The sequence below is a fragment of the Mastigoproctus giganteus genome, chromosome 4 (genome assembly GCF_048544385.1).
Source record: "Mastigoproctus giganteus isolate SK-2022 chromosome 4, ASM4854438v1, whole genome shotgun sequence".
Classification (NCBI taxonomy): Eukaryota; Metazoa; Arthropoda; class Arachnida; order Uropygi; family Thelyphonidae; genus Mastigoproctus; species Mastigoproctus giganteus.
The window spans coordinates 192,980,109-193,007,103 of record NC_143578.1 but is presented as its reverse complement, the minus strand read 5'-3'; the positions used below and the strand labels follow the sequence as shown (position 1 = coordinate 193,007,103).

The 26,995-nt window shown below is 35.0% G+C and overlaps 1 protein-coding gene across 6 annotated transcripts in view; it reads left to right on the top strand.

Moving 5' to 3' along the window:
- Positions 1 to 26,995, top strand: part of DEF8 (differentially expressed in FDCP 8 homolog) — a 188,322-nt gene that overhangs the window by 51,847 nt on the left and 109,480 nt on the right. For all 6 annotated transcript variants that reach the window (XM_090371955.1, XM_090371954.1, XM_090371953.1 and 3 more), the window contains 3 exons: positions 2,138 to 2,238; positions 14,342 to 14,491; positions 21,628 to 21,772. In XM_090371955.1, coding sequence (XP_090228081.1) covers positions 2,138 to 2,238; positions 14,342 to 14,491; positions 21,628 to 21,772 — 396 coding nt within the window. The remainder of the gene's footprint in view (positions 1 to 2,137; positions 2,239 to 14,341; positions 14,492 to 21,627; positions 21,773 to 26,995) is intronic.

The following is a 26,995-nucleotide window of genomic DNA, read 5'->3' as shown; positions in this document are numbered from 1 at the left end:
ATACACTTCTAAATCTCTGGCCTTTACAGTGAACTGTATCACCACACAATGTAAACTATGTGGATATGGGGGAAACCCCTGGTGACGTCTGACTCTAAATACACTTTACTTTAGACAACTACTTTAATATAACTGGATGGATCCCATCCACCCCAGGTGCCTTTCTTATATTTAACTTCAACAATTTCTCATCCACTTTGCTCTCAGTTATAAAATCATTAAGCACCCTGTTACAGTTTGATTAACTTCTGGCATTCTCCTTCCTTAACTCCCCATGTGTGAATGTAGATGCAAAATAATCATTCAGATTGTCAGCTGTCTGAGCAGATTGATCACCACTCGAACCATCCACATCAAGTAGACCAATCTGATTCATCCCCAATGTTCTAGAGTGGTGTTTCCCAATGTGGGTTCCCATGCCCCACATGGGGGAAATTTGATTGTTCAGGGGGGCAATTCAAAAATTGCTCGTCTAGAGTTTAAAACAACCACCTACTATGATTTAACTTGTACAAAAGAATTGTTGGTATCTCAATTTGAAATAAGCATTCGTTAAATGTTATATTTTCTATAGAGCCGCACTTGAAAGTTTGGAGTAATATCAACTACAGTTTGCTCGGAGAGTATTGCTTACTATGCCTAGTGAAGGAATAGTACATACTGTATTGGACTATTGCTTATGGCATGTGCAATGCACAAGCAAAGTGGTTGTCTACTGTAGCCTACCACAAACTCTGCATGTTATATGAAATAGGTAATTCCTTTCATACAAACGCTCGTTTGGGCATTGTGACTGTACATTTGGATAGGTTTGGCGATCTCAGATTAAAATAAAAAATTACTTTGTCTGCGCACAGAATTATTATTAATGAAGAACCGTGATACACAATGGTATGTATTTGTCGTATATGTATATTTCTGTGGTCTCAGTAAATAAGCAAATAAGTCCAAAAACTCGAATTTGCAGGAGAGGAAAAATAAACTCCACACTCTCATATAAACGTGCATATATTCGAATATAGAAATATTTATTACTCACGCTAAAACTACAATAACGAAGATATCTGCATGTCACATAATAATAAATACTTTATTATAGTGCACTCATCTCATTTTTGACAAATTAGACTTATCTGCTTGTTCACAGAGACCACAGATTTAATAACCCGAATTTAGTAATTTGTGTGATTTATTCATTCAAAAAGCATGCTAATAATTAATTTTGATATAATAAAATTAAATTAACTTTAATGCATAGTTTATTTTTAGTTTTTGATTTATCTTATATTTATTTCTTTCAGTTGCACAGTAAAATGAGTAGTGCAAGTAAAAAAAAAAGTTCGTCAGTATTCAGAGGAATACTTAAAATTTGGTTTCATACCCGCTGTCCACGATCAAAGGTCACCTTTTTTTTTTTTATTCAAAATTGTTCTTTTGCTTTTCTTTTTACTATAGTAATGAGTGTCTTTGTGTATGTCATCAACATAGTATCAATAAATTCACTGATACTAAAAAATATTTCAAAAACTAATGATAGCATTATTATTATGCCAATACTGTATTTATCATGTTTATAATACTGAAGATATGTTTAGTTTAATATAAAAAAAATTAATAGCATACTAAAAGAGGTTGAAGGTGCCAGAAAAACCAAGTGTGCAGGTTTTTGACTGCATTTTACCATTGCTTTATAAATGCTGCAATAAAAAAATAATGCTGCAAAAAACCTACAATGTTATATCAGTGACTTTGAGTCATCACCAGCATCACAGACCAGTCCATTCCTGCCAATGCAAAGCCAACTCTGTGTGTATTTTTTTTTTTTTTTTTGAAATTTTTTTATTATTATTTTTAGTGATGATAATTAATTGTCATTGAAGTTTATTGCGGGGCCACAAAGTTTTGATGGGCTACTCAAGATGAAAGTTGTGCATCATTCATTTAGCCTATAAGGATATTGCTAAACTTATTGTTTATAAAATTTCCTTAACCTGGAGAATTCCACATTTATTAAATTGCAAAGCATAATGTTGATTAATCCCAAAAGTAATTTTTCAACCCAATGCAGGTATTTAAATTATATTTTATCAGTAATAATTGTTTATGTACATTGACTCAAAACTTCTAACTTCCCTAGAGGTTCACAATACAGGAAAACTTGATTTAGTACCATGGGATGATGCTGATCAGATTGATGCTGAATTAGGATTAGCTGTGGATTATTTTTCTTATCCAGAGGTAAACATCATAGTTAAATTATTATTATATTTTAAATTAACTTTTTATGGCTATTTCAAGGAATGCTACTAAAAAATGCAGGTTCTGTTAATTTGAAATCTTACGAATACATCATGAAAAGTACAGAAAAGAGGTAACACATTTAAAAATTCAAAAAACCTGTTCGTCAATAGGTTATTGATGCGTGGTTTAATTTGGTATGTTTTTAGTAGTTCCCAAGAAATACCAAAAATAATGCATTACTATAGAACAATTCCAGCTAGCTGGTAGTGTGCATACTATTGAGAAGTGTTTGTTTAGAGACTGCATTTAAAGGCACCTGTGTTTTTGGCTAGCTTAAAAGGCATATAATTTTTTAATGAAAATATTGAATATAAATTTAATTTTTTTTTTTTTTTTGCCAGTAGTTTATAATAACAGATTAGGTAATATGCAGCATGTTTGTTAATCTGATAACAAAATTTAAGAAATAAATTAAATTTCTTCTGTGATTAATAGAAGTGAAAGTATAAAAGTGATTATCTTATTACTAATTAATTATTAACTAATAATATACAAAAGTACAGTTTTCATGTCACTGCAGCATACCTTGCAGCATAATATTTGCTAACATTTTGTAATACTTTAGTTATTTCCTCCTGGATTTTTAATAAAAATTGTATGCAACATGTATTTCACTGATTGTCTGTGATTTAATAAAATAAGCAAATAGAAATTCATACTTCTGATCATAGTATGACATTAAAATTTTTTAATATACTTATTTTCTCCTGGATTTTAATGATGGCTGAAAGATGCATTTCACTTTTCTGCTCAGTCCCATAAAGAAATCGCTCCTGTGAGAGATTGCGGATTCCATGAGTTAAATCACTTGCCCTACATTTCAGACTTCGATCATGTCCTCCCCCCCCCGCACAACGTTGATTATTTCTTCTTTAGAAGTCTGAAGAAACACCGGTATAGGCATCAATTTTCAAGTAATGATAATGTTATGGAAGCTGCAAATTAATTTTATTTTTTATTACCGAGATAGGTAACTTTTGTGTAACCCTTGTATATATATAATTTCTTGGAAAGAAATGCTGAAATAAAAGAGGCAAAAAGATCAAGATAATAACTTATCTGCATTGGCTTTCATCTGGCAGAAGTTTGTTAAAATTGATTGATCAGTGGAAACCATTGCTAATGCTGCTTTTTTTTTTTTTTTTAAGGAGGCGTCTCTGAAACCATCTTTGTCTGAATCTATGTAAAATATTAATGTACATCAGAGTCCAACCCTGAAAAGAAAGACAGAGAGGTAACAGTGAAAATTAAGAGAAAGTTCTGGTCATAGACCTAGTTTCAGTAGAAAAAATAATTATCATTTAATCATTACAGAAAGAACAACCAGTTTTGATAAGTTAAAATCCTTTGAATTCGCAATGAAAAATATTTTCTTCTCTCTTCTGATTTGAACAGAACATTTTATATATTTCTACTTAATATGAAGCCACTTTTTATAAGCTGGATGTAATTCTTCTGAGTATCTTCACAGATTTGCAATTTAAGATGTCTCCAGATGGAATTACTATCTTATTCGAATTATTCTGTCTTATTTGAATTCTCAAAATTTGTGAAGCCGGGTGCTGTTTAAAAGTAGCCCATTACTTGAACAACATTATCACTCTACTCGTAACTATGAAGAGAACAGTGATTATGTGGTTGAATTAGACACACTTTGAATTAATTTAGATTCTAAATCCACACACTTGAATTACAACCTAAAACAGTTTTAGATGTGTTAGAGGCTAGTTTGTCATGGCTTGAAACTATTCTCTTAGTAAGTTACTCTTGAAGAGTGAAAAGGCTAAAAAAGTGTAGAGGTTACCAGAATTGATGATATTGAAAATTAGTTTATCTTCTACTTAGTGGAACTATATCCATTCCCTGTCTGGGATGGATCTTGAAATAGAAATATGGTTGTGATTGAAGTTCAGAAACAATATGCAAATTTTCAGGTGTACAGTATATCAGAAGTCACTGCAATAGAGGATGATGTTAAATTGGCTAAGTTACCCAGTGTTCACCAGTGGAGAAGACTAGCGTTACTTATTCTTGGTGGATACTACCACCTAGATGGCACCATTTTGAAGCTATTGGCTTGCTCATCAGTGGGTGGGCAGGTACCCTGTTGTTGCAATAATGAAAACCCAGTTATGAAGTATAACTCCACAATATGAGAGATGCTTGACCACTGTATTTATAATAAATATATAATATATTCTAAAAATATTTCTTGGCTAAATGCCTAAGAGTATGCATGGGTACTGCACTTACATCATTTCTACCTAGGTAGTATGAATGCATTGTTTAATTATATTTCATATTGTGAATCAACTTTCACGAGTGGCCAAGTGGAGAAAAATTTCTTCATGGTGAAGCATTACTTATTCAAAGCAGTGCAATACCTTAGCCACTCGTTGTGAAAGTTGATTCACAGCATGAGATATAATTAAACAATGTATTCATACTACCTGGGTAGTAGAAATGATGTAAGTGCAGTACCCATGCATAAACAACTCTTTCATATAAATGTGTTATAGTCTGAAACAAACATAATGCAATTTATATTATAGTGATTTTGAAGGTTTCTGGGTACTTTTTTTAGGAAAAGGGTCTACAGCATGTCTTCCTGCTAATTTCAATTCTAATAGAAACAATTATAAAATCACTGCATAAATCTCATTGTCAGTTGCAGAAGTACTACTATATTTTTTAACAGGTGACCAATGAAGATTTACATGTTGGTGTGTACTGTTATTATTAAAGTTGGAGTGAACAGAGCACATACCTGCCAACTCTTCCAGTAATCTGATAATTAGTTTTCAGATTTTTTGTCGAGTTTTGTTTTTAATTCTAAATAATGAAAATGTTGTCTTTTTCATTTACCAACTTAACAAATTTTATTACAAACACCTTAAAGCTGATGTTTGGTGGTTTTTGGATGGTCAAATTGGGGTCAAGTCCGAAATGCAGCTTTTCAAAATCTGTATATTTTTTTTTTTTTTAATCACGATAACTCAGTTTGGTCATCTCAGTTTGGTGCAAAACTTATTATTTGAGTAGCACTATTGGATGATGAATTGGTTCTTAAAATGCAATTTATTAATATTTTTATAGCTATCAGACTTTTGACTGCTGTAAATAAATACTCTGTGGTTTTCTGAGTTCACAATAGTCTAAAGTAAGTACACAGTATGCAAAATTTACTGTTACAGGTTGGCCTTTGAATCGCTAGAAATAATCTAAAATTTTAAGGTCGATTTATATGCAGAGTACAGTATCCTAAACTTGAATTAAAAGTACTTGCTTAAGGCTAGAAAGACATGAATTAATACAGATATATTTATTGGTATTAATTTTACATATATATTTCTTACCAATACATGTCACTCACTTTTTAAAACCAAAAGATTTGTTTATCTTCATCACACAAAAACAGTTTATGGGATTTGTTGGGTGGTATGTTTTTGAGTTTACTTAGTTCTCAAAAAGTGATGAACTTCCATGATTGTCAATTTATAATAGCAAATTTGCTTCTTTATTGAGGCATTGTTTACAGAAAAATCAGTTAGTAGAACAGTGCCAAACAGAAATTGGCTTAGTTACATAATAAAAGACATGTACACAACGCTCCAAATGATCAATGTCACTTATGCCTGTTTCCACGACTTGCTACATAAGGGAGTACTACTGTATACACTTATTGCTTTCTTTACAGTTTACTGTACAGTGTAATACAATGTAAACTTTTAAAAGAGAGCAGAAACAACTGAATTAAAAAGCAGCAAGTTTATCTTAATGTGCAGTTCTGCATTGATAGATAATGGTAAAGAAGGGACCAGCAAATACCAATTTATGCTGAAATATGGCATTTCTTTTATTTCATTCAGTGAGATCAGCACATAATCATGATCTGCTACTAATGCAGCTCATTTAGTTGTGTGGAAAAACCAGAGTATTACCTTTGTATTACCTCTGTGTATAAACACTTATGGCAAAATTTGCTGTGATACTGTCAATATTGTGCTCCTAATTAGTTCATCTCTTAACTTGAGTGATGCCCCTGAAGTGTCTGTGTCTCTGTATTGATAGGGAAGGTGTTATTTTTGATTGTATTTCTAGACTTCCAATTATTGCAACTCAAGTTAGAACTGTTGCTGTTCTGTACTTAACTTTTTTTTTTTTTTTTTTTTTTTTTGTAAATAAATATTTATTGATATTAATTTTTAATAATCTTTATGTTTGCACTATACTTGTACATATGTCTTTATGTTAATTAAATCTTTACTGCTTTCTAAATTGAGGGGAGATATCATTCCTGGGTTGTACTGCATGTGTTGTGCCGAAAATGAAAAACCTCAAGAAAAGTTTGCTTGATGGCTAATTGAACCGCCATGGCAAATTTTTCTCATGTGTTTGATTATGACCATATTTGTTACTTTTGCCTTTTTAATTGTATACTCTTTAGCTGTTTAATATTTTAATGAATAAAACAGGCAAGTGTGTACTGCATTAAAGTTATCTGAACACAGCTGAGAACTTCATTCTTGATTGCTGTCAGGGGGTGCAATATGGCCTAAGTAGCCCTTGCACCAGAAAACACCACAACAACAACAAGCTGTCAGGGGTGTGCTGTCAGTTTGTTAACAGGAGCTCACTCAAGAAGAATTTCAGCAAGGGGTCATCCCTAGTTAAAATAGTCTTAAATTTTATCAAACTAATTTTTTTAACAAGGGACTCAGATAACTCCAAAAATTTAATAAGGAGTTCATGTGAGGCCACTCCAGCACAGACCTGATTGCTGCTATCTGCTGATGTTTCAGAGTGCAGTGGGCTAATAATAAAGGTATACATTCTACATTTTGTTCAGAAAACCAGAAGACTCAGAAAAACTGACTTGTTTTATACCTCAAACTTGTCAGATAAATTGTTTGATACTTGTATCATATACCACACAAAATTATTGCCCGGCATTCTCAATAAAACCCAGTATAATATGTTTGCTATCACCTTTGGAGCATCTTTTTTTTTTTCATGTATTTTAGGGCAATTAATTCCCTAATGCTTGTAGAATACTTTTCTGCAGCTGGGCAAGTAAGCATTAGCATTAGTTGAGGCATATAATGAACTAAGCAAGCTTATGCAGCATCAGCCAAAAAAAAAAAAAAAAAAAAAAAACCATTATTTTCACCCATCCATTTATTCCAAATGCCTGTCTGGCTCAGCCTTAAATTTATCAAGCTATCAACTTGCACAATAAGAGATGGAAGTCTGTTTCAGCAATCAATTACTTGCTGGCTAAAGGCGAATTTAGAACAAGCAGTTGTTTATACGGTTTGCTTGATGAAGCAAATGGTTATACCATTTGCTTGTTCTAAATCCATTTTTCTAAAACCCCTATTTTGGAGAATTGCCCACTTCTCCTCTCCCCCGAACCACAGCACTTTCACTACTTTGTGCATGTTTCTTTGCTGCTCTAGTCTGAGGCATGATTTTCGTTTAAATACAATTTAGTTAACAGTAAAAATTATTAAGATTTATAAATTTGATTAATTGCCAATACTGTCTTAAGCTGACGTATTATTTACTGAATTTGTTATAAAGGAACTTCGCAAAGGATTCATTAATTGAGGTATTACTAGAAAACGGGCCTTGGGTGTCAGGCTGCATATCACTATAATTTCTTGTAACAACCAACAAACTGATTAAGTTAGACTTTATTAAAATAAAATACATAAATAGAGCACTAAACCAGATATAAAACAAGATAAAAGCATTAAAATACAATGTGTTAAAATAATATTTTAAATAAAAGTTAATTTGGGCGAGATGTCTCTTCATCATCTAATCAGTGTATGGTGTACTGTGTGTGTGTGTGTGTGTGTGTGTGTGTGTGTGTGTATATTTATATATATATATACACACACACTGGTTAATATAGTAGTAGTAGTGGCATGTGATGCAAGAAAGCAAGTGTATGCAGCATCAGCCAAAAAAAAAACACACCATTCCCTCCAAATACCTGTCCAGTTCCTTCTTAAATTTATTTAACCTATCAACTTCCACAACAACAGATGGACGTTTGTTCCAGCAATTAACCACCTGTTGGCTAAAGGCAAATTTCTGCACATCTATTCTATATCTGTCTTTTCTTAATTTGAATTTATACCCCCTTAGGTTTGTAATCTGAACAAGTGGAAGGATCCCATCAGAATTCAGCGAGCTCAACCCATTCAAGGCCTTATACACCTCAATCAGATCACTGCGCAGGTGCCTAGTCTCCAGCCACTGCAATTTGCAGAACTTAAGCCTCTCTTGGTAAGAGGATCCCTCCATTCTATTCACTAATCTTGTTGCCCTTCTTTGTACATGCTCAAGCTACATCCTTCCTAAAATGAGGCCTCCAGACCTGTACGCAGTACTCAAGGTGTGGCCTCACCATTGCCTTATACAGAGGGACAATCACTTCCTTTTCGCTGCTAGAAAAATTCCTATATATCATTGACAAAACCCCATGACTTGCCCTAGCAGCCTGTCTGCATTGCTCAGAAAACTTCATATCTGACTGCACAATTACTCCCAGGTCTTTTTCATTTTCTACCACCTTAAATGTAGTACCACACATCTGCCCATCTGCCCAAATTTTCTAGATCCTGTTGCAGTAGCACACTGCCATTACTGTCATTAACAGCTCTGCCAACTGTGTATCATTTGTAAACTTTGGCGCTAAGCTTGATATACCTTCATCAATATCATTGATAAATATACAAAACAACAATGGACTCAACACTGAACCCTGTGGGACTCCACTAATAACATTAGTCCACGAAGAGCAGCACCCATTGATTACCACCCTCTGTCTTCTCCCACTCAACCGTTCTTTTATCCATTGTGGCAACTTATCCTTAATACCATTCTGCTCCAATTTGTACAATAGTCTTCCATGTCCATGCACAACAGTGTCAAAAGCTTTCCTGAAATACAAATATATGATATCAAAATTATTTTTTGCATACAGTTCCTTTGTAACCACATCATAATATCCTATCAGATTTGTCAGACAAGACTTTCCCTTAACAAACCCATGCTGTGTCTGAGTTATTGCTGCAGTCTTGTCTAGATGATCCTGCAATGCATCTTTAACCAGTGACTCCATTGTTTTACCCAGAACAGAAGTTAAACTAACTGGTCTGTAATTACTCGTGTCACCCTTCGATTCCCCTTTGTGAATTGGTTATACATTTGCACATCTCCAGTCTGTGGGGACCTCCACTGAGTCCAAGGATGCTCTCATAATTGTGGCTAAGTGTTTGCTTAGTTGCTTTGCTGCCTCCTTTAATATAACTATATGATAGAAGAAGACTGGACACGATCATAGAATCACAACCCCAGTGCCAGTGATGCAGCATTATGCATGCCAGCACTCATCACACTGTAGACTGGCAGACTCCATAATGGGGTGTATATTAACTCCCCTATTGCGATTCATAGTAAGATTGCAGCTAACAATGTGGAGTGCCTCAAACTACCAGCACTGGTGGTATTGGTAATCACTTCGACTACTCACTATACTAACTAGTGAGCAATCAATGCTTTCAGTGTCACAATGGGGGACCAAGGTTATGTTGCTCGACCCAATAATGGTGTGGAGAGCCACCTTTCAGGTGGTTCTCTGCACTGCCAACTTTAAGTGCTCTGCTGTTGCTGAGCATTATTGGGTCGAGCAACATACCTTCATCCCCAGGAGCATAACTAATTAATTATTTTGCACTGCAGCTGAAACACCACACTCGGTGCACCATATATGTGGCACTTAAAAGCTAAGGAAACACACGCACGCACACACACATGAGAATACAATTAAAAATGAACCAAATATTCATCATTTATGAAACAGTGTAATGTGTCAGATCCCATGAGAAAATTTGTATACAACCTGGTAGTGCATGCAAATTGGGTAACCAGATAAAAGCAGTCTGTTTTCAAAAAACTTATGTATTTTGTGCTTATTGCTCTTTCTTTCAGTTTCAAGTTAGCCATCATTCTAAAGCATCACAAAGATTCCATTTGGATGTTTCTTTGAGTTGGAGTGCAATAAGGAGAATGAAGGCAGAACAAAAGTCAAGCCTGAATATCTCACGTGCTGTATAGAAATTGTGGAACCAATTTCAAAACATACAAACCACATCTCAAAGAACTGCCCATGGTCTTTGAGATGATCCAAGGGCCTTCTGAGCTTGCTGCTGGATCTGTGGAAAGCCTTGTGTTCAGGCATATTATCTATAGAAGGCTTAATGAGAGGGATCTTTATGCACGATGACCATTTTTCTGTGTTCTCTTGATCCTGTACATAAGAGCCCATTTAAAAATAAAATAAAATTAAATTAATCTTGATAAATTTATTGTTGTCAGAATTATAATTCTGACTATGATTGTTGTGGCACCAGCAACACGTTGACCGAACTCAAAAACAATGAATGATGGTGCCTTTCATCGATCAGTTAAGATATGTGCTAAGTTGGATTGACAATAACCTTTCATTTGGATGAAACAGGGAACCAGATTTCATTTTACTACTGGAAAGAAACACATTTGAAGGTGGTGACTGAATAGTGTGGGCTGGAACCACTGTTGGGGAAATTGTGGCATAGGTCCAGGGGAGGGCTACTTGTGTATCTTTTGTACATGCCTCCCAAACTATACTAGCAAAAAATTTTGAAGAATGGCCTCCTTTGACACTTTAAGAAAGGCCTCCCGAATTATTCTATATATATATATATATATATATATATATATATATAGGCAAATAGATTAGATAAATGTATGGGTAGGGGGAGCTGATCTTGACAGGTGTGGCAACAATGGATAAATTAAGTGCCTGAAAAATAAAAGCAGATTACATAACAAATGTAGTTTATTACATAACAAATGTAATTATGTAGTTAATTAACTTCATAATTACGTAGTTAAAATATTGGGATAGAGCATTAAGTACCATTTACATATTTGCTTTTAATTTAATTATATTTATTTGTTATGTAATCTGCTTTTATTTTTCAGGCACTTAATTTTTCTATTGTTGCCACACTTGTCAGATCAGCACCCCTACCCATACATTTATCTAATCTATTTGCCTATATTTCATTATGGTTACTGGGCATTTCTGCTATTACTAGTAGTGTCCCGGATCCATAATCCATTCTAAAAATTTTTTTTTTTTTTTCCGTTCTTTTTTAGACTTTCCTTTATATATATATATATATATATATTTTATATATATATATATATTTTTTTTTTTTTTCTCTCCCCATTTTGAAGTTGTTTTAATGTGTAGGTGTCTGTTTTTTAGGCTTTAAACAAGCAATTTTCAAAATTGAATTTTCTGATCATGCATTTCATAATTTTCAAAACTAGAATAAGGGAGACTGAGGTGGTGTAGAAAAATTTAAAATGAGGTGCCTCTACAAAAAGAACACCTGCTATAAGGTATCAAGATGAAATCCTTGTTTGCTTTTTTTTGCAAGAGTAATTAGTCCATACTTTATTTTAATGGAAGATGCCTGTCTTTGCTGTGCTCTCCTAACAAACTACTCTGGTGGCATGGGGAGGGGCCAGGAGTTGCAAGTCACAGGCTTCCTCCCAGAAACATTGCTGAACTTGTATCAGACCTTGCACATGAATGTGAATTGATACCTCCAACACTAATTGTATAATTCTGAGTATGAAGACTGTATTGTGTTCCTATTGCTAATTACAAAGATAACATGCTTTGTTAGGATTTATTTCTATGGATTATTGATGTACCATTGTTTTGACAACTTCACAAATTAATTTGTAGAACTGGATTTCAGATTGAAATTTAACCAGTCAGTATGCATGATTAATCCTTTCTTTAGTAAGTTTTCTCCAGGTAGTGTACAGCATGTGTTACTACTGGAAGTAAGTTTTTCCAGGGAATTTAGAAGTTTGTAATGTAAAAATTGAAAAACTGTGTACATAGGTGCTTTTAATTTTTTTTTTTTTTTTTTTTTCTGTTTTGAGTTTATAGCTGAACAGTAGTGATTATTGTCAAAAATGAAAACAGTCAAAATTTCATAAAAAAGTTAGAGAATAAAACTCTGCATTACTTTTTTTTTTTTTCCCCTCTCTCTTTTTGATGTAGTAATATCCTCTACATTTATATATGTATTCTTTGATTCAGTTTCATCATCTTCTAGATATGAATTTCAGAGAATTTCTTCAGTATTGCTATGGAAGATGATGCTTGTCCTAGTTAAAGTCCATATTGTTTCAGATCTTACCAAAATATTATTTCCTCCTATGCTAATTTTTTGAAACTATCATAAATGTAAAAACCACTATTATTAGCGGTTAGAAGAGTTGGAACTAACTCTACTTCTAGAGTTAGAAGTAGACGGATCTCTCTCTCATTCTTGGATGTCCTGGTAAAATGTGTGGGCCCGCATCTAGAAACCTCAGTATACCATAAGCCAATGTGGTGCGGACAGTTCACCAACTACAGATCTGACCATGCCCCTACCCATCTCAACAGCACTGCCCACACTCTATTCTCCAGGGCTTGGAGCCACTCCAGCACAGATGAAGCTAGGCAAAACATAATTTCCAGAGTGAGGACAGACTTGATCAATTATGGCTATCCAACCCACATATTGGACAAGTGCTTATTACAACCACAGGAGCTCACAGTCCACCAGAGACCACCATCAACTCAGGACAATGTGCCTACCGCCTACATTCCCTACTATCCGGGCATGTCGGGCCAGATCTCAAAAATCCTCTGAGAATACCACATAAAATGCGTGCAGCTGCCTGGTAGAAACTTACGTTCTCTAGTTTCCAATGTAAAGGCTCTGGTCACCCCTCTCTTACACAGCAGTGTAGTATACCGCATAGCCTGCAAAGATTGTGATAGCTGCTACATAGGAGAGACCTTGAGACGTCTTCGAGACCGCCTTGCAGAACACGACAGATCAATTCGCCTTGCTGAGACCGACCAGTCTGCAATTGCGCAACACTTCTGGTCAACCCACCATGACCTCAATCCTAAGTGCGAAGTGATTGACCAGTCCTGACACTTTCGCCACCGCCTCTGGTTAGAGTCACTTAATATATTGTGTAATTCCAAGAGCTATGAACTGCTGCAAAAGGCATGAGACTTGGAGACAACTGTTTTTAGTCTAGCTAAGCACTGGAGGCAAAACTATGCACGTCCATGCAGCAGCAATTAACTCTAATCTAATGGTTGAATGGCCTACCTCGTGCCCTCACACACCTCACTGCACCCACAATTCTGTCTGTTAAAATAATTTTTATCTCAAGTTTCCATTCTGTTAGAATTTGTTAACAAAGAGACACGTTCAGCCTTGAAACCTCCAAACTATTTAAGTAAAAGTTATGTTTTACTGGATATATACGTTATTATTATTTCTTATGTACAATGGATTCCAGTACAACAGGCCCATTTACTCTGACCGCTATTATTATTTTGTAAACATAGTTAATAGATGGTAGAATAACTCAGTTTCAAGACAACTGTACATATACAGACATAATATATACATAATTGAAGATTGTTTAAATGCAGTATCATTTTGATAACGTATGGAAACAACCTTCAATATGTGTGTGTGTGTGTATACATATATATGTGTGTATATATATATGTGTGTGTGTGTGTGTATATATATACATTGATACCCCTTTGTTGCCTCAATTGATAAAATATATGTATGTGCATATTTATGAAATGGTTAAGAAGGGGAAACAATTTATTTTTCCGTTACTTATTCAAATAAGTGAGGGGTTCCTTCAAATTGCTGAGAATGTACAGGGGAAATTTTATATTTTGTTGTTTTTGAATTGAAATGGTTTTCTAGTTTTTACATTCTGAAATGTTTTGTATTGATTGTCTCTTAAATTTTTTTAAAACAACAGTAAAAATGCAATCTCTGATTCTTGAGTTTTTGCTACATTTTTGTCAATAAAAATAAATAAATAAATAAAAATAAAAGCTCTATTTACAAAATTATTTTATTTGCAGGGTCATTTTGGATTTTCAGCAATTGAAGAACTAGAAATGGCTATTGATAACTGCAAAGAAATGATAATGGAATCAACTGAGAAACCTGATAAACGAAAAAAACTTATCATGAAACTAGTCCAATTGCGTCTCAAATTAGAAGAGGTCAAGGTATTAATTCATATTTTGATAGATCATAATGTTTAAGACAAAAGTATTTTAAAGAAATAATATTGAGGTCATTTAAATGTAGATAATATTGAAAGGGTTACAGTTTAAGTAATGAATCAAGTTTGATTCATCCGTAACCACAATTTATGTTTGTTGTAACATTAAATAATTCAAATTATGGTTTTGAATGTGTAGGATACATCTGTGGGTCATCTGGAAAGTATGGTATATAAAGCTGTTATTTTGGATAATTTATCAACATGGAGATACAGTAATGTGCAAATTTACTCATTTCAGAGTGAGGAATTATTACATTTTTCTGCATAATTATCGTCACAATTTTACTGCTTTTCCCACCTTTGCATGGATTAGTTGTAGAGCCCTCCATTTCTTGAGAAAACTATATGTGAAGGGTCTTTTCCATGTCTGGGAAGCATAGTTTTCGTTATATTTGCATTTCAGCCATTGGTAACTGCATGGAAATGCATATAGATACTTGACCTCTAGCATAATATAAAATTTTGTTCTTTATACATGTGTAAGCCATTTTATGCAAATTTATGGTTGTAGTATGTAATCTAAAGTGTAGTGGCCAACCTGTTCCTGTAGTGTATCACATATTTTAGAAATGTATTGTGTGCATTGCCTTTCCCATACTGATCCATGCCTGCTGTTACCAAATGTTTTAACTATGTAAAGGAATTTTATACTAAGCATTTGTAATTAAAAAAAAAAAAAAAAAAAACAAACAATTTGACAATAAGTGCTAATAAATAAATGATCTATAAATATATATGATTTATAAATATATGATTTATAAGGATTTTTGTCCTTGCAGAATCAATCTCATAAGGAGCTCACTAATGCACTTACTTACCTGCACTAATTAATGTTAAAAGGCAGTAAATATGAACCATCGAATCCCATCACATTGAAGCAAAGGTTATAACTTCTGACAAGAGTGGAATTTAAACTGTGTTTAGCTTAATTTCTGATTTTTCATATTAGTTGTGAATTTTTTTCCCATAAAATTCATAGGTGTGCTGTCATTTGTGTCACATGTGCCGTAGGCTGGCCATCCCTTGATCTAAAGTCTGAGTGAAATTTTAACTAGGCTAGTTTTATAGCCTAAATTCCAAACTTTAATTCAGATGTCAAGCAAAAAGCAAAGTAAAATTTCCTTTTGCATGTTACTATATCAAGGCAATAAAAGTTTTAAAAGGTTTAATTTTCTATTTTCTAAACTTTAGAAGCCATTTACAAAATGGTCAAGTCAGTCAGTTACCACAGCTGTTAAAATTTGATAGTCTTTTTCAAAATTTGTTGTTATTAAATAAAAGGGATTCTACCTTCCTAGTTCCTTCCAAAATTTCACTTTTAAATCAACATTGACCCTCCTCTCTCATCAGTTCATATAAGTGAGCTTCATTTTGGTCTGGGACAGTTTTTCATATTATACTCTCCAAAATTTAGCAAACCTAATATTCGAATACTTGCTGTCAATAAATTGTAATCAAGTGACTTCAGGCAGCCTGTCACTGTCTGTATGACATCATTATTTGTAAATCTCTTTGTTGATATATGTCATTTCAGTGGTTTAAATAAGGTAGTAGTAGTCTAAAGAGGCAAGGTCTGGACTGTGCAATAGATGTGTCAATCAGCATGATTGTGTATGGTGTGGTAAATGGGTGCACTGCATCGCACAGTGATTTTTGCTTTGTTAATGATGTCTTCACCATACATGATAACAAGCTGACAGAATTTCTGTGGCTTTCCTTCTTCTGACATGCAAAACTGGATGACATTTCTCATCTTTGTTATTCATTGATATATAGCTGTTTCTGTCATTACCATCATATTTATATTGGTCATGGCATGTGAATACATATGGAATAATCTTTCAGCTGTTATTGCACACACTGTTACTTCTCAGCCATATTGAGGAAACGGTGCTTTCTGTTGTGTGCATATGTTTTTTGTTATGCATGTTTTTGCCTTAATTTTATACCTTATATATTATGAAATTAAATTTGTGAATAAATCTCTAAAAACATAATTGTCTGTTTTTAGATTTTTACTATTTTGTTATTTTAAGTATTATTATTATTATGCAGGGCCAATAATGTACAATATTTATATAAATAACATATTTGAAGTAATTAAGAGATCTTCTATAAAAGTTTATGCAGATGATATAATCTTATATATAGTTGGAAAAAACTTAAATATGACATATGATCTACAGCAGGATCTAATTCATTTGCAGAGTTGGCTAAATAATAATAAATTAGTACTCAGTTTTGAAAAAACAAAGTTTTTGGTTAAACTTCATCAAATTCTAGACAGTCCACCTTCTATTAAAATACATAAATTGAATGGCTTCATGTTTAGAATTTTCAGTATTGGAAATGTCAAACTGTGGAAGAAATTTCAAATCATTGTTACCTTGGGTTATGGATTGACCATAGTCTTAGTTGGGCACTTCATGTAACAAATTTGTATAAAAAATAAGATTTTGTGTGTACTTTTTTACTATATTTAGAGTAAGTTAAATCTTAGAACAAAAGTTACCTTATATTATGCGTTAGTGGACTCCAAACTTTAATTCAGACTTAATAATTTAGTTAATGCATGGGCACGAGCAAAAATCTATCAGAAGTCATCATTATCAGTAATTCAGTCTTGTGACTGGTTGGTTCCTCTGATTAGCTGTAACCATCTTTGTCTCTTCTGTGCCATTTGTTTTAGTTCCTCAAAGTTTTGAAGTCCTGCTTCATCCAGCAACGTCTCGATGAAGGTCTTTTTTTTTGTCTATCCTAGGGCATTTTCCCTCCACAGTCGCCTCCATTGCATACAGAAGCAATCCACCATGCCAAATCAGAAGTAAGGGTAATAAATAACAATTAGCAGGATTTTGAGATTTATAATGGGAAAAAATACTTGGAATGACTTGGAATAAGAGAAGGCAATTTTTGTTAAAATATAAAATTCTTTATCCAGCTCAAAAACTGAAGTTAAACTTAATTTTGAAAAATTTGAACAGTATAGTTAAAGAGGCCTGTGCGCTTAGGATTCATTATGGTGAGTTATTACGTAGCACAGAGCGAAACAGAAGACAGAATAAATAAATGACAAGTTTAATATTAAATTATAAAACACGTATATTAAATACGTACGGTACAGATAGCTTTTGGTTATTATGGTAACCTTCATCAGTCAAACTGACAGTTAAAAGTTTTCCAAACAGATTCCTAATTGAACAAAAGGAGGGGGGGAAAGGAAATTACTACACATAATACATTGCATACTGTAAACAGAGTAGTTTTTATCTAAAGCAACTTGAATTCACTGAATCATTAAGAATCAAATTTTCTTTAATGCGCCAATAAAATCTAAATCAATCCAATCCAATCTCCAAATCTATTCATTACCCTAATTACTCTCGAACATGCTGCTGCAGAAAACAATCATCCAATAAATCCACACTAGTCAGACTTTTGTGGATTTATTGGATGATTGTTTTCTGCAGCAGCATGTTCGAGAGGCAACCAGAGAAAGTAATACTCTTGATCTGGTTATCAGCAGTGATCATTCGTGTATTAAGAATTTGCAGATAAAGGAACGACTAGGTGGCAGTGATCAGTGTACTGATGTGGGATTTACTTAAAGATTTAATTACCATCAGGTAAAAGAAAGGGTTTTTGCTTCCGTAAAGGTGAGTACAGTGGTCTCCGACAGTTTTTAAATTCTGTACAGTGGGATCAACTGACGATGTTACCAACAGTAAATTCTAAGTGGGAAGCATTCAAGGAATTAATCGTGGAAACTACTAAAAGTTTCATACCTATTAAGAAATATTGTTCAAGGTTTAGGCCTAAATGGTTATCTAATGAGACTCGTAACAGAGAAGAAAATGCATGGAATGCATATAAATTACCAAGCGACTCAGAAGCCTATGGCAGATATAAGCTAGTCTGTAATCAGGTCACAAAGGAGGTTAGGCAGGCGAAGGCAGATTAAGAAATCCTTGGCAAAAGATGCTAAGAAAAACAGCAAGGATTTCTTTACTTATATAAACTCTAAAAGGAAGGGGATGAATCTGATTGGTCCACTTGACATCGATGGTTCGACTGTTGATGATACTGCTCAGATAGCAAACAAACTGAATGAGTATCTTGCATCTACATTCACACATGAGGAATTATTAAGGTTTGAAAATGGCAGAAGGTTATCAAATTGTAGTAGGATATTTAATGATTTTGTAATAACTGAGAGCAAAGTGGAGGAGAAATTGTTGAAATTAAACATAAGAAAAGCACCTGGGGGGGGGGTGGATGGGATCTATCCAGTTATATTAAAGGAGGTGGCAAAGCAACTAAGCAAACCCTTAGCCATAATTATGAGAGCATCCTTGGACTCAGGGGAGGTTCCCATGGACTGGAGATGTGCAAATGTATCCCCAGTTCACAAAGATCGAAGGGTGACACGAGTAATTACAAACCAGTTAGTTTAACTTCTGTTCCGGGTAAAATAATGGAGTCACTGGTTAAAGATGCATTGCAGGATCATCTAGATAAGACTGCAGCAATAATTCAGACACAGCATGGGTTTGTGCAAAGTGAACACTGGTATGCCGATGGGACTTTCAAAACTGTTCCCTTACTTTTTTATCAGCTGTATGTGATACATGGATTCAAGGACAAAATATCGCTTCCATTAGTTTATGCATTATTGCCTAATAAGTCTGAGGAAACGTATGTATCTCTACTACAGTGGCTGAAAGTATTGGAACCGGCTATGCCCTCGCAATCAATAAGTAGAGATTTTGAGATGGCAATGATGAATGCTTGCAGAAGAGTTTTTCCTGACGCTTTGCATCGGGGTTGTTTTTTCCACTTTTCACAATGTATTAATTCTGAAACAACGTTATGAAACTGATGCTAATTTTGCTTTAAATATGTGAATTTTGGCAGCAATTGCATTTGTGCCCATTCCAATTGTGACGGTCGTTTTTGAACATTTGTGTGAAAATGGTGTTTTTCCTCCAGAATCGCAAGAAGTTGTTGCTTATTTTGTGCATACATGGATTGGACGCCCAACCAGACGACATCTTCATTGACCACCAAAGTATTCCCATGAAATTTGGAACGTATGCCAGCTTGTTGTTGAAGGATTACCAAGAACAAATAATACTGTTGAAGGGTGGCATAAAGGATTTGAGGAACAAGTCGCTGCTTATCATCCCAACATTTGGAAATTTATCGATTGCATTAAAAAAGAACAAAAGTATTAACGAAATGCTCATTGAATAATATTTAAGGGGAAGTGATCCGGGCAACAAAAAAAAAAAAAAAGAAATATCGCGATTGTGATGAACGAATTAAAAGGCTTGTTAGTTGCATACGATATAAGGGGTGATATTGTTGATTATCTAAGAGGTATAACGCATAATATTTCTTATTAATAATGTACATACTCTGTTGTAAATATTACAGTTTCTTAGTAATTAATTATCCCAACGTGACAGCTTCTGAAGATTGCATAAACATTCATTTTGAATTTTTGCAGTGTACTATGACATACCTAATGTTATAATTAGTTTAGTTTAAAATTAACTAATTGTTATATTGTTCAAATAATGGATTTTTTACTATTTTTGTGATACATGTAACTATTAAAATACATAATCTACCTATTAAATTACATATTTTCATACATGTGTTTTTTTTATTTCTGTACTATTCCCTCATAGTTCATAGAATTCCAAAAATAAGCTAATCATAGCTTAAGGCAGAAACTTAAATAAAAATAACTTTTTATGATTTGACCAAACACATCTCATTGCTTCTAGACGGTAAAATGCGATAAACTGACGCGGCGGTAAATTTTCCTAGACTCTTGACTGCTATAAGGAAAACACACTTTGGTCCTAGGAATTCACAGTAGAAAGTCACTGGCTGCCAGACTAAGTCCACAGGTTTTGTGCATTATAGCCACAGTTGCTGATGCACCAACAAGCTCAACAACGACAGTTTACGTAATTTATTCATGAAGCTGCATAATAAACTTCTGTAAGTTTATTAAATATTTGAAGTTGTAATTCTTCACTGGATCATATCACGTACAAATTACCTCAATGGTACATTTAAACTTGCACCGATGCTTTTTTTTTTTTTTTTTTTTTCTGTCATATGTGTAAAATAAAACACCTTACAGTCAAGTTTTACTGTGTTAACAAGTTTGACATTAAACACATTGTTCCCTTGCACATGCCACATTGCTCTCTTTTAACTATTGATTTACGAGGAAGTCAGCCCTACTAATTTTTTTATAGTGCAATCCGGTGTGCTGGCTTATATTTCTATAATCCATTGTAAAGGCGAATTAAGAGTTTTTAAATATGTAATTTTTAATTGTAAAATAAATCTTTAATTATATTAGTTTTTAATAAACTTTACGTTCTTTTATTAATCTTTATAGATTTTTGAACTAAGTGAAGATGTCAGCCCTGTGCTGTGTCATATACATTACATTGAATATGAAAATCTGCAGAATAAACTTTGCTTTTTTTTTTTTTTTTTTTTTTTTTTATGGCTAACTGAATAGTTATCACAAACTATTCTCAAATGTTTATCATGGCCATATTCCTTAATGAAATTAAGGGGAAAAAACTCAATCCCTTAAAAATTCAGATTTTTAATACAATTTTACTGCATTTTGTGGGGGGGGGAAGAGAGAGAGAGAGAGAGAGAGAGAGAGAGAGAGAGACAGAGAGACAGAGAGAGAGAGAAAAATCTATCTTTTTCAAAAAAGATAGAAAGGGTCAAATGGATCAAAAAGAAAGATTCTTCATTGTAAATCCAGAGAGTTAGTAGCTATGCTGATATACTTACTGGATCTTACCTAATGAGAAGACAGTTCTTTCAAATAAGATAAAAGCAAAGTAATGATAGGTATGAACCAAAAAAAAAGTGTTAGTACTTTTTTACTCTTTTTTACTGTATTACTCTTAAATATCATATCAGGTGTAGAATTTCATTCATTTGTGCTTATGCATTTGACTAATGTACAACTTATATAGTTAAAAGGTTGATTGGATTTTTTTTCTTTTTTACCTCTCCTCCCTGCCTATTTAGGATGGATCACCAGATGCTGTTCCTGATAGAAAGCTAGTTATGGGACATAAATTTGAATTGAAATGTTTAGAACGACCCCATCAGTATTGTGAGAAGTGCTGTAAGGTTATTTTTGGAGTTATTCATGGCTGGTACAGTTGTACAGGTAAATAATTTTATCTATTTCATGTAAGCTTTTTATATACTTTATAATATTATTATTATTGAATTATCGAGGTCTTTAAAATCCATACACACTCATAAAATAACACATTTGTATGTAATCGTCAAAAATATATTAATTAGGCACCATAAAACTTACAAGACTAATCATGTAACTGACCAATAATGGAAGTGAAGATTAGTAGTAGTAAATGAAGCAAGAAAGTCAATTTATACAGCACATCAAAAAACATAAGTATACATCTCCTCTAATAATTTACCTAATCCTTCCTTAAATTTTTGTGGAGCAGTCAGGTACGGGACATACTGCCATCGGGGATGTCTTTGTATGTGCGCGATGCAAGGAGTGCAAGGAAATCGGGCGATAACTCAGCGTTGTTATGGGCCTATATGAGAGATTGAAGGACAGGGTGGATGCCCTCGAAGGATTAAAAGTGAGGGCCCATCAAGCTCTCAGCTGCCCACACCAATGCCAGAGCTTGCACTTGGGCATCGAGCAACACAGCGGCAACCCCCAAGGCAGAATGCGCTGGTCCCAAAGGAACTAGTAGTTGTTGGTGACTCTATTGTCAGGGAAACGGGAAACATGCTTTGTCTGCCAGGGTATGTCTGCCAGGGGCAAAGGTTGATGGTGTTGTAGAACGGATATCATCTTTTAAGGGCACAAAAGGTGATATAGTTGTACTAATGATATTAAGAGTAGGAGACTGGCGGAATTACTTAACAAGTATAAGTCACTGTTGAAAAAAAAGCCGTGAATTAGGGTTGAATTGAATTTGAAAGTGTCTGCAATTCTGACCAGACACGATAGGAGGGAGTATATGATGAGAGCCCTGTCGATCAATTCAGCCCTGGAAAGATTGTGCAAGGCACAGGGGGTAGAATTTTTTTCAGCCTGGTCTGGACTTGTTAACAGGAGAGACTGCTTCTACAGGGATGGGATACACTTTAAATAGAAAGGATTCAAGAATGTTTGCTGATGCTATCGAGGCAGTGTTAGGTGGGTCGGAAAACTGCTAGATTGGGGGGGATACAAGGATTAATAGATTAACAGTAGCCACTGGCAGAGGTGAAAGAAATTCTTCCACTACTTCTATTGGAATGAGCAGCAGCTTGGAAAATAAGATGCTGGATATTTCAGAGACTGCTGGGAGTCATTGGGGTACAAGTAAACACATGGGTTGTGTTAGGGTAGCTAAGAAAAAGAACAGGTGCATGTACACCAATGCTAGGAGTTGGGTAAATAAATTTGATGAATTTGAGGTATTGCTCAAAGCATCAAAGGTGGATATTGTTGGGATATCAGAGATGTGGTGTCACACAGATATAAGTAATGCAGAACTGGAATTTGGGGAGTAAAATGTCTACAAAAAGGATAGACAGGATAGGAAGGGAGGAGGGGTTATGCTATTAGTTAAGAAATACATAAAATCCAAGGAAGTGAAGCCAGTCGACATCGCTGGACAGTGCAGTGTCGATTCAGTTTGGTGTCACATAAGCATTGGGAGATCAAAATTGAGAGTAGGAGTGTGCTATAGGCCTAATGACTCTGATGAGTATAATAAGAAACTGTACAGGGAAATAGTGAGCCAGTAAATCAGAGCTGCTTATAATGGGGGATTTTAATTTCCCAGATATTGACTGGAATTTGTGGGTTGGTCACTCACACACTAGCAAGGCTTTTGTGGATTTATTGGATGATTGTTTTCTAAATCAGCATGTTTGGGAGACAACTAGAGGGAGCAATACTCTTGATTTGATTATCGGTAGTGATTCTTCATGCATTAAGAATCTGCAGATACAGGAACCACTAGGTGGCAGTGATCACAATGTGCTGAAGTGGGATTTACTCAAGGAGGTAACTACCATCAGGGGTAAAGGGAAGGGTTATTGCTTTCGTAAAGGCGACTATGATGGTCTGAGACAGTATTTAAATTCTATACAGTGGGACCAACTGATGATGTTACCAAAAGCAAACTCAAAATGGGAAACATTCAAAGAACTTATCTTGGAAGCTACTAGGCTTTACATGCCAACCAAGAAATATTGTTCAAGGTTCAGGCCTAAATGGATGTCAGATGAACTAATGAGACATATGGCAGAGAAGAAAAATGCATGGAATACATATAAATTAACATGTGACACAGAAGCCTATGATAGATATCTGTAACCAAGTTACAAAGGAGGTTAGGCAGGCGAAGGCAAATTACGAGAAATCTTTGGCAAGAGATGCAAAGAAAAACAGCAAGGAGTTCTTTACTTATGTAAACTCTAGAAGGAAGGGGATGAATCAGATTGGTCCACTTGATATCGATGGTTCAACTGTTCATGATCAGTTGAACCATAGTTTGGCAAACAAGCCATAGTTGAACCATAGTTTAGCAAACAAGCCATAGTTGAACCATAGTTTAGCAAACAAGCCATAGTTGAACCATAGTTTAGCAAACAAGCCATAGTTGAACCATAGTTTAGCTAACAAACTAAATCAATATTTTGCATCAACATTCATACATAAGGAGTTATTCAGGAAGGGAAATGCCATAGAAGAAGTAAACACTGGCAGTGAGCTAGATGATCTTGTAATAATTGAGAGTAAAGTGGAGGAGAAATTGTTGAAGATAAATACAAGACACCTGGGGGTGGATGGGATCTATCCAGTTATATTAAAGGAGGCAGCAAAGGAAGTAAGCAATCCGTTAGCCATAATTATGAGAGCTTCCTTGGACTCAGGGGAGGTGCCCACAGACTGGAGATGTGCAAATGTAACCCCAATTCACAAAGGAGGATCAAAGGCTGGCACAAGTAATTATAGACCTGTGAGTTTAACTTCTGTTCCAGGAAAATTAATGGAAGCACTGGTTAAAGAAGCACTGCAGGATCATCTTGATAAGAATTCATTTATAGCTCAGACAGCATGGTTTTGTTAAGGGAAGGTCTTGCCTGACCAATTTGATTGGATACTATGATGTAGTCACAAAAGAATTGGATGCAGGGAATAACTTTGATATTATATATTTGGATCTTAGAAAGGCTTTTGATACTGTTGCACATGGAAGACTGCTGCACTAATTGGAGCAGTGTGGCATTGGTGGAAAATTGTTGCTATGGATAAAGGGATGGTTGGGTGGCAGAAGACAGAGTGGTAATTAATGGACACTGCTCATCGTGGACTAATGTTATTAGTGGAGTTCCTCATGGTTCAGTGTTGGGTCCATTGTTGTTTTCTGTATTTATAAATAATATTGATGATGGTATATCAAGCTTAATGTCCAAGTTTGCAGATGATACAAATGTTGGCAGGGTTGTTAAGGACGCTACTGACACTATGCTGCTGCAACAGGATCTGGAAAGGTTGAGCAGATGGGCTGAGAGGTGGCAAATGAAGTTTAACATTCACAAATGTAAAGTACTACATATGGGGAAACAGCAACCCCAGAGCAACGTATGAACTCTGTGGTACTACACTGACAGTGGTAGAGAATGAAAAGGACCTGGGGGTAATTGTGCAGGCAGATATGAAGTTCTCTGAGCAGTGCAGATGGGCTGCATGAGTAGCTCATGGTGTCTTATCAATGATATACAGGAATTTTTCTAGCAGGGATAGGGAGGTGATTATTCCCTTGTATAAGGCAATGGTCAGGCCACACCTTGAGTACTGTATACAGGTCTGGAGACCTCATTTCAAGAATGATGTAGAGCTGCTGGAACGAGTACAGAGAAGGGCAACAAGGTTAGTGAACGGAACAAAGGGTTGCTCTTATGAAGAAAGGCTTAAGTTTTTGCAAATTACACTGTCTGGAGACTAGGCACCAGCGAGGTGATCTGATAGAGGTGTACAAAGCCTTGAATGGTTCAAGCATGCTCAGTGCAGATGGGATCTGCCTCTTGCTCAGAATAATCACCTGAGAGGGCATAAATTCAAATTGAGGAAAGACAGATGTATGATAGATGTGTGGAAATTTGCCTTTAGCCAGCGGGTAGTTGTTTGGTGGAACAGACTTCCGTCCCTTGTTGTGGAAATTGGTAGCCTAAATAAATTTAAGGCTCAGCTGGACAGGTATTTCGGAAGAATGGAGGGGTGAAGTGGAAGTGGTTTTTTTTTTTTTTTTTTTTTTTTTTTTTTGGCTGATGCTGCATAAGCTTGCTTTCTTGCATCATATGCCTCTACTAATGCTAATGCTGAATTTATTCGCAATACCCACTTGCACGACATCAGATGGAAGTTTGTTCCAATTAGTTACTCTCTGGCTGAAAGTAACTTTCTGTAACTATTCTGCAGCATGCTTTTTTTCAATTTAAATTTTTGTCCACCTAAGTAAGTTGTCTGAGAAAAGTAAGGATGCAGTAGTAGTAGTAGTGGCATGTGATGCAAGAAAGCAAATGTATGAGCTTATGCAGCATCAGCCAAAAAAAAAAAAAACACACCATTCCCTCCAAATGCCTGTCCAGTTCCTCCATAAATTTATTTAACCTGTCAACTTCCACAACGACAGATGGAAGTTTGTTCCAGCAATTAACCACCCATTGGCTAAAGGCAAATTTCCGCACATCTATTCTACATCTGTCTTTTCTTAATTTGAATTTATGCCCCCTTAGGTTCGTAATCTGAACAAGTGGAAGGATCCCATCAGAATTCAGCGTGCTCAACCCATTCAAGGCCTTATATACCTCAATCAGATCACCACACAGGTGCCTAGTCTCCAGCCTCTGCAATTTTCAGAACTTAAGCCTCTCTTGGTAAGAGGATCCCTTCATTTTCCTCACCAATCTTGTTGCCCTTCTCTGTACACGCTCAAGCAAATCTACATCCTTCCTAAAATGAGGCCTCCATACCTGTACGCAGTACAGGTAAGGAGGCCTCAAGGCGTGGCCTGACCATTGCCTTATACAGAGGGACAATCACCTCCTTTTCCCTGCTAGCAAAATTCCTATATATATTCCAAAAATTCCTATTTTTGGTAAATAAATTCTTAAAGCATTTATTTACCAAATCCATTTAAAGCCTTAATACTCCAATCCGGACTCCTCATGGAGTCCCGATTCTTAGGTTTCAGGTGCTGCAATTTGCAGACCTGAAGTCTTTCGTGATAATACAATTTTGTGTCCTTGACTAATCACTTGTTGCTATTCCTTGCAGCTATTCCAACTGTTGACCAGTGCTACACTGGTCAACACATAAAATGTTACGAAAATGAAAATACCCAAT